We start from the raw sequence: 9,095 nt of genomic DNA, 5'->3' as shown, positions 1-9,095 counted from the left end.
TAATTAGGCCAAAGCTACATTTTAAGAAATTCACAATTCCAAATGCCAGATAAATTAAATAAATCTTAAGCCCCATCTTTAAACTCAGTTGACCAACTACATATTATTTTTCAGGATTATGGCACTGAATGCACATCAATCATTCTTTAAAAAATCCTGAAGACATAGGTGAAATTTAGGGCAATTTTAACTACTAATAGTCAATGAAACTTAGTTTTATCCCTAATTAGGAAAGTTAGTGTTTTTAATTATTTTCCAAAGCTATTGAGAAAAAAATAGTTTCCTAAGTATAAAGACTTTCTCTTCAGTCTTGTGAATAATTACTTAATAAAAGGCATATTCAGGTTTGTAACATATGCTAAAAGATGCACTTCACCAATATAAAAATTACATAGTACATGGTAAGGGGTTTTTACACGGTTAACATTATAAATTGACATTTTGAATTATTATGCACATTATAGTAACTATAGTTGCTTTTCAGACATGACTACCTTGGTTTTTAATTTCTAGCTTTATAGCAACTAAGAAAAATTCAGATAGTGTCTCCATAATCCACTCTGACAAAATTATAACATGGAATTGTCTTATATATAAAATATATAAATAATAAATCGCTTTGAAATTATGAATTACTAAGTAAACTACTAAATAAATACTTTACCTTGCTTAAGTATCCTGATCTTTTCTAATTTTGGTCACCACACACTGAGAGTTCTGGCTCAACCTCACAATCTACTTAGTCTTTATTTTTCTGTGATTAAGAAGAATTAGGCTATTTAAAGAAAAAGCTTCTTTATCAATTGCCCCATGCTATTGTCTTTAAAACATGGTTCCTATGGCATCAAAAAGAAGCTTGTGGATGAAATGCTTCAAATAATGAAAATATTTACTTGTAAAATGCAAAAATCTGAGAGACACACTTTTATGACTTCTTTTCCATTATTACAGGTTCAAAAGTAAGATAAAAAAAATTCTAATTAATAACAAGTGAAGATAATATGCCAAAACTTAAGCACCTTAAGTCCTGGCAAGAACCTGGTAAGGAGGTACCTTTTTGGGTTTGTTTTATTACAACACAAACTTACTTTTTAAACCAGTATCCACAGTTGCTGGCTTTGTTTCATTTTATTTGAAGACAAAGTCATTACTGCAGCAGCCCAGCTTGACCTTGGGACACTGTCACCACAAGAAACGGCTTACAATCACAGCAGTCACCTGGGACTCAGATACTAACGTCAGCATGCCCTACCTCTGTGAATCCACTGTGCTAAGCCTGGCACAGCACAACCCAGGAAATGCTGAATAAGTTAAATACAGAGATACACATTTAACACTGGATCATATCCTCACTGCATTCTAAAGCTTAACAAACTCACTACAGTGATAATTTTTATGTGTACCCACGAGAAGCAATTTTAGAGAAAAGAGCTATTCAAATACATGTTGTACAACAGGTATACCATAAAAAATTTAACACTGGTAAATTAAGTGCTTTTCCTTTTTTTAACAAATTCTTTTCCACATGTTCAAATGTTGGTTTTTTGTAATATTCTCCCAAAGATTCTATAAGTCAAATAATGTGAGCTGGTTAAAAAGACAAAATAAATGCAACATTTAATATCGTTTTTATTCGTTTAATTTGGTAAAGGTAGAATGTAACAGTTTCAAGGCAAACTGGATTATTTCAGTCACAACTCAACAGTTAACATGATTCTGAAGAACACCCTTATCTTCTATATCTACCCACCCCTACAGACATATCTATAGAAATCCACGTACATAAATATTAGTGTTCAACAACTCAGGATTTTCAACAACTCTAGAATTTAGATTTTATATTCTCACACACTTCAAAATTATCCATTTGATGCAGGATACAATCACAAGTAGATAAAAATTCATGCAATGATACTCAGGTTTTTTTAAAAAAAAGTAAATCCAATTATTTTATAATTCAATGCTCTATAAAGTGCATTGAATATCTAAAATAAAACAAGTGCCAATTTTATCATGAAGTAATAACAGATTTATTGTCTTGAAACCAAACAGGCCCAAGTTACTCTTTTGTCTTTCTGAGTCAGCTCTCTCTAAACTCATTTCTCTCAAACTTTCTGAGTAAGGAAAAAAAATCAAGATATTTTTTCATTTCTTCTTTGCAGTTAATAAGAGATGGCGGAGGGCTCAAAGTAGTTACGTTCTTGATAATTCAGAGTCAGAAAGTACTTCTTCTTGAGCAGAAGGTTCATAATCACCTACATTTTCTGCCAATTCAATATCTAAGTCATCATTACTTTCTGCACTGTAATCAACTTCTTCAAGGAATCGAGGCTCATCTTCATCCAAAACGTAGGTGGTAGGGCTGTGGCCAGGACACACAGAGCACACAGGACTACATTAGATTTGATGGTTCTAATATAATATTTGACCACAGTGGGTTAACTCTGATTTCACTATAATACAAGTAGTTTGGGCTAGCTTTGAAAATATCATCCAAATGAACAAGAGATTTGAAATAGTTGAAACCTCCTTGCAATAATAAATGGTGAAATGATAATTACTAGTTATATTACAAGGCTGTCAATATACATCCTTCAATTAGATAGCTACAAAATACAATGGACTCTCTCATTAAGTTACTTCTTTAAAGGAGTTCATCAATTTGTAGACTTAGAATTTCTATTTTAATCACTGTAAATCAAGCAACAGACAACTTCAACAGGCTTTATAAGAAACTGGGTATTTAATTGGTTCCTCCAGTAATGTACTGAAACCATTTATTCTAAGTCTATGAAGTGATTATTTGCCATAAAAACATCCCATATACGCATCCTCACAGCGTCCATCAGTCAAGAATAAAAATGAAAAACAAGTGAACACTCCATACCTGGATTCATTACATTCCCTTGGGACACAGAAGATATTTGCTTAAAAGCACTAAGTGCTTCTAAATATTTCATTAAGTAGGTTGTTTGGGATTAAGAGAAGCTTTTTACTAGAATAACATTCTTTCCTCTTCAAAAGTCACATTATTTGGATTTCTCCCTACTGGGGAAATTTTACACACACACACACACACACACACACCATATCAAAGAAACACTAGAGAAACATTTTATTTCCCAATTTGGCGACCAAAGCTCTCTCAATTTCATATAGACGTATGTTTATTTATATTTCACCTGCTTCCAAAAGGGATTTCCCATCACTGTTGCAATTAAAAGTTATAAAATGAGACAATAAAAAGGGAACAATAATCTGTTAAAATAAACAGAGAAGCAGATGTTGTGAGGCACCTGAATGGAAGGAATTCCTGCAACTGAATATTAAATTCAATTCAGGTATCTGGAAGTTTAGGCAGAAAAGACAGTGAATGCATTGTATGTTTTTAATTTTCTGAGAAGAGAAACCCAAACTCATCTGATGAGTGAGAATCTTTTCTCCTGGAATTATTCTAATCTCACTTATTAAATATATACTGCAAAACCACCTTCATTTTGTAGAGAAAACTTCCTCTAAAAGTTCGGGGTTTGCACTACGACAGCCCAGTCCTGATAAATCAAGCTGAGTGGCCCAGAGTACTGAGACTTTACAACACACCTAACACGCATAAGAACAATTTCACAGTTTTCAATTATGCAACTACAATATTTACCATGAACCTGCTAGGTCTTAAGAAAAGATCCAAAGAAAAAATGATTTGCCTTTTAAAATGACAATTATTCTTTCTATTGAAAAAGAGTGATTCATTCCTCCTTCTTGACCTTGTTGTTTCAAATTCTCAGGGTGTCCCCGGTGATTCTCAGAATAGATGGAAGAGTCTTAGAATAGATGCAATCTTCAGCTGAAGCAAAGGAGGGGGACAGAGAGAAGTGAGGACAGAAAGCAAGAGACAAATGTCTTGCATCATACTTATTTATTTCTTCTTGGAGACGGTCTAACAAGAAGACATGAACAAGGAAACGCAAGGAAGGAGACAGATTTGCTCAAAAGTCATGCGCTTCATGGTCCAGGGGCTGGGGAAACCAACCAGGACAGCACAGGCTAACTCCAGTGACCAGGCACAGTGACCAGGGCAGAGTGACACCTAGTGATATCATGGGGCCTCCCAACACCCAGGAAGAGCATAAAAGCCATGCAGTAGGCAAGTGGGCAGGCAAGCACCATTCAGGACATCTACTGATGGCAGAATTTCGATCCCCACCCCCAAAACCACCATCACCAAGGAAAAGATGGCATAACTGAAACTTGTTGCAGGAAGCCCAACCACTACACTGGGGTCAGAGCAAGGACCTAGTCCTTCTGGGGAGCAGAATACTAGAAAATTAATCCGTTTGAACTAAGGGAAAGAGTTTGAAGGAGAAGCCTCATCTTATAAATTGTAAGTCAGTGGGGAAACAAAAGGAAGGAAGTAGGATTTAGGAGTAACAAAGATGCCTAAGATCAAACCAGAAAAGCTCCTGGACAGCAAGAAGACTTGGAGTAATGCTGGTATCAGATACTGATTGGCACTTTTCAGACAGAGAGCCTGGAAGGCAAGCTCCTGAAAATTTAAAAGAAATCCTATAAAAAGGAAAGTTCAGGGTTCTAGATCCAGAAAATGATTTGAGCTTATGAGTTCCTGATCTTGGCTCATTCATGTGCTGACCGTGACATGAACTTTACTCATGTTCTGGCATCACCCATCTGATACCCAGAAATGGGCTGGTTTTATTCCCTTACTCCATTTCTGTAACCCACATACATGGGCCCTGATATTTGACTCCTGTTTCTGCAGATCCAAACAAAAGCATGTTCCTAGGTTCAACTTTCTTAAGGTCTAGACTACAGCTGAAATATTCAGATTACATCCAGCAATGGTAACCAGGCCATCAGTGTCAACTTAACATATGTGCTCGGGGGAAGGCAGAGGAGAGATCAGTACACCCAGGTTTAAGAAGCTAGGGGAATACAGAGATAGAGGAAAGGGAAGGAAGATCACAACCTCCATCACTCCACTAAAAGCAGTCTTCTTACTGCTAGCCCAGTTCCACATTCCAGCCCATTTTTTCTAGATCTCTCTGCTGTACTCAACAATGGAATTAACACCCCTTTCTTCTGGTTTGCTTCATTCCCCTCTGCTCCTTCTTACTGTTGATCAAGTGTTCTTCAGGTCCTCATCCCCTGTGTATGCCTCAAAAACAGGTGCTTATAAAAATGCTCTCATGGCCAATTATTTCTATGTGCATGCCCTCTGTGAGTGAACTCATATATTTTAATTTGTATTCTGATCATTTCCAAATTCAAATTTCTAGCCCCAACATTTCCCTTGAACATCTTCTGGACAGGCAGGAATTGCTAGTATATTCCCATGGCCATTGCCCACAAACCTCAAATGCAGTGTATTCACAGCTGAACTCACTGTCTCCCTGCAAGCCTGCAGCTCTTGTAGTATTGTCAGTATCCCTTACTCAGTGAGCCCTAAAACCAAAATCCTCAGCAAGCAAGTCCTGGCAATCAATCTCCAGACCTCTCCTTGCCTCAACTTTACAAGTCTTCACTGATATGTTTCCTCTGCTTAGGACACACTTCCCACCTTTCTTCTCCTAACTACCCAGATTTCTTTCAAAGTAGAGCTCAGGCTCATCTTTAGATGTTCTTCCTTTACTAAAGCCCATCTTGGGGCAAGTGCCCTTCCTCTATATTCCCTTCGTACCTGCACCAACTTCTTCCTGGACACTTCCCATATGCAGCTGAAACCATCTTCTTGTGGGCCTGTCCTCAGGGCAAAAGCATGGGTACCCAAGTCAGGAACTGTGACATTGCCATCTCAGTACCTCCTTTCAGCTCCTAGAAGGGCTGCCGCATTGTAGGTCCCAAACAAATGTCTGCTGAATAACTTATGAGAAGTAAGTCATTAGGTTAATAGGACCCTTGATTTTTATGTTACCCCATCCCATTGACTTGACTTTAGTTAAAAAAAACTTAAGGCAGAAGACCAATCATAGCAATTCTCCTTTGCTTTCACTAATAATTCTGATATATGTTTTGAGCTTTACAACTTAGGAAGTGTCCTCATATACACTACCTCACAATAACCTTCTGAGAAGAGAAAGGCCTTATGACTGCTTTCCCATTACTACCCCCTTGTTGCCCTCATTCTCTCTGCATGCTTACTCCTTTTGCCCTGTTATGCTACATCCACCTACCTTCACATCCTTCTAGTCTGGATTTTCATAATTCTTATGGTAAAGGTGACTAAGCCAAAATCATTTCAATAAGAAACATTTCATTCTACAAGAGGAAAGTATTTTAGTCCAAAAACAAGTCCTCCTCATGTGCTTCAAGAACAATACCAAAACCTTCACCCAAAGGGCCTTCTCACAGGACGAATGCGCTGAACTTCTCCATTGCATGGGATCATTATGACCCAGAAAAGCTGTATAATTCCAACTGATTTCTAAAGATAATAAAAAATTCTACTTCACCCAGATTCAGAAAGTTTTCTGGCTATCCTTATGTTAAACTATTAAGCACCACACAAAGTTAAACCTAAAAAATTCACTATCTCCCTCAAACATATATCCATCTACTTCCATTACAGCCAATTTGACACTGAGATACCAGAATACAGACCTTCAGCTCTATTACCTAGGTGAGGATGAAAGACAGAAAATACCACGTGTGGAGCTGCCAGTTATGGGTTTGTGCCCTTACTCTTCAACTAACCGAAATGCGTGGCCTTTAGCAAGTCACTCACTCTCTCCAAACACCAGTTTATCCCAAGTATAAAAATAGTATCAGTCCCACTGCCTCACAAAGTTGTTTGGCTCAAATTAGGTAGTAAATGTGAAAGCATCTGGAAACTCTTAAGCTGTACACATATAAAATGTTATTATGATACTAATAAAACCTACCTTGTTAAAGAAAAAGTATCTCAATCTTTCTCAATTCTTAAAGAGCCCAGGCAATGGGCTGCCCCAAGCCAACAGAACTAAAAATACCGCCTTACCTTAGAACCTCAGAAGCCTCCCTCAACCATGCACTCTTCTATGATTTGGGGACTGACCTACCTGTTTGAAGACAGCACAATAAAGGTATCCTAAGGCAGAATTTCTGAAACCAATGCACAAACAGAAAAACATTCCATTGCCTAACTTATCAGCAATTTGTGACTTGCTAATTGTGTCTTTCCTGTATTGAAATATCAGTCTAAGGTGAAAGAAAATCCTATCTGCACACATATTAGAGAATATTTTACTTATACAACTTGATTCCCATCTAATTAATAAGAGATATAGCATCTACTAAATACCACAGAGTAAACAAAATTATCCATAGGATATACAGGTAACAGTTTCTGTCAGGCTTAAGTGATCACACAGCATACACATGTCAACCTAAAACAAGGAACCAGGTCAAGAGACAGTGCATTTATTTGGGATCAAAGAACTGCAATTTGAGGTACACAGAATTAGGCAGAAATCCAAAGAGTATCCCAATTACAGGAGGTGGACTCAGGGTCCTTACAGAAAAAATGAAAGATCAGGTAAGTTGTTTTTGAGAAAAGTCCACTGGTGCTGAAAAGCAGGGCTAGATTTCTACTTCAATGATCAGTTAGGCTAAATGGTCACTAAGCAAAAGTTCACTTTCATCAATGTTTTCAAACAGGATTTTCTCATTCTTGCCAACTTCTTGGAATGTTGGCAGTTTGGCCCACTTCAAAGGTTTGGAAACCAAGAGATGCAAGGCAGTTCCTCTGAAGTGGCTGATCCAGCTCTATTTTAAAATGGCTCTACCTATGGCATTTTTCACACACACACAAGTACTTACAGACACCTGCACACGCACATACATGCACACATAGTTAATGTATAGAATTTTCTAACCAGAATATTTTAGTTATTTGGAAAAAAAGGAAAGTAAAGTGCTGATTTATTGATACTTTACTGAAAAAATGTGTAACTCAGCTGCCTTTGAAATAATTAACTGAGTCACTAAACTCCAACTTACTTTGCTATTGATCTAAAAACATTCCTTATACATATTAAGAATGTTAAACAGTTAAACTCCCCAAAAATGCAGAATAGCATCAAAAACTGAAACCATTCCTCTTTAAGTAATTTTGCTTAGTCACTTCGAAGATACAACATATAATGAAAGTACAGGGGAATTTTAGAATAAGACCTGGACACAATTCCTGGTTCTGTCAGGACTTACTAGATGGAACAGATAATGACCTCGGTCATCATGTCTGAGCCTTGCACATGCATAAAAGTTACAATACCATCTGCTTCCGATCATTCTCAGTAGAACACTAGAATCTCTGAGATAACAATCAAACTTAGAAATCCAAATTGGGTATTCCTGTCAGGGGTCCCAAGACCACCCCAGGTTTAATGATTTGCAGGAAGACTTATAGGATTTAGCACACAGCTGTATTCACAGCTATGACTTATTACAGTGAAAGGATAGAAAGCAAAGTCAACCAAGAGAACAGATATTATGGGGCTTAGACCAGAGGAAGCCAAGGACAGGCAAAGGCAGCCACTAAGAGCAGACAAGTCATCAGAGCTATCAGCAATTTCAAAGGATTGGAGGCAAAAACTAGAGTTCTAAGCTGCCCAGTTTCCTAAAAGAAGGGAGTTGCAGAGGTGTGACGCCAAGAGTCTTGCCCTGGAGGTGTTTGACAAATTCTTAAAATACACAGTGTGAGAGACTGAAAAGCAAAGCAGAAAGCAGCAAAACAAAACAAAATAAATAAAAAGAGAATTCTTGGCAGTCTAGTGACGCTGAGGCAAGAAGCTGTAAGCCTACAATGCTGACCTCTGGTGGGTAGCACTTAGGAAGGGGTAGGAGTGGGGAGTGAACCAAGGGTTCAACAAGCTTCACAAACTTCACAAACCTACCTCAGGTCAGCTTGTCCCTCACTGGGAAGCAGCCACCTGCCTGTCCTACTCTACAGGCTGCCAAGAAGATAGAATGAATCCTCTTTGAAGGGATATGTATTCTTCCTTATTCTGGCATATACTATACTATTATTTTGAAGTCTCAAATAGACATTTATGTGAGAGGAGTAACTTCATTCTTCCAAGAGGCTACAAAATAGAACACAC

The 9,095-nt window shown here is 37.5% G+C and overlaps 1 protein-coding gene across 1 annotated transcript in view; it reads right to left on the bottom strand.

Moving 5' to 3' along the window:
• Window positions 1-1,933: 1,933 nt before the first annotated feature.
• Window positions 1,934-9,095, bottom strand: part of AGTPBP1 (ATP/GTP binding carboxypeptidase 1) — a 204,774-nt gene continuing 197,612 nt past the window's right edge. Inside the window, exon 26 of the mRNA XM_036924836.2 lies at window positions 1,934-2,362. Within this exon, the coding sequence (XP_036780731.2) occupies window positions 2,194-2,362 (169 nt within the window). The 3' untranslated portion in view covers window positions 1,934-2,193. The remainder of the gene's footprint in view (window positions 2,363-9,095) is intronic.

Source organism: Manis pentadactyla, chromosome 3 (assembly GCF_030020395.1).
Source record: "Manis pentadactyla isolate mManPen7 chromosome 3, mManPen7.hap1, whole genome shotgun sequence".
Classification (NCBI taxonomy): domain Eukaryota; kingdom Metazoa; phylum Chordata; class Mammalia; order Pholidota; family Manidae; genus Manis; species Manis pentadactyla.
Note: the sequence above shows the minus strand (reverse complement) of the source record. Positions and strands in the feature narration are given on the sequence as shown.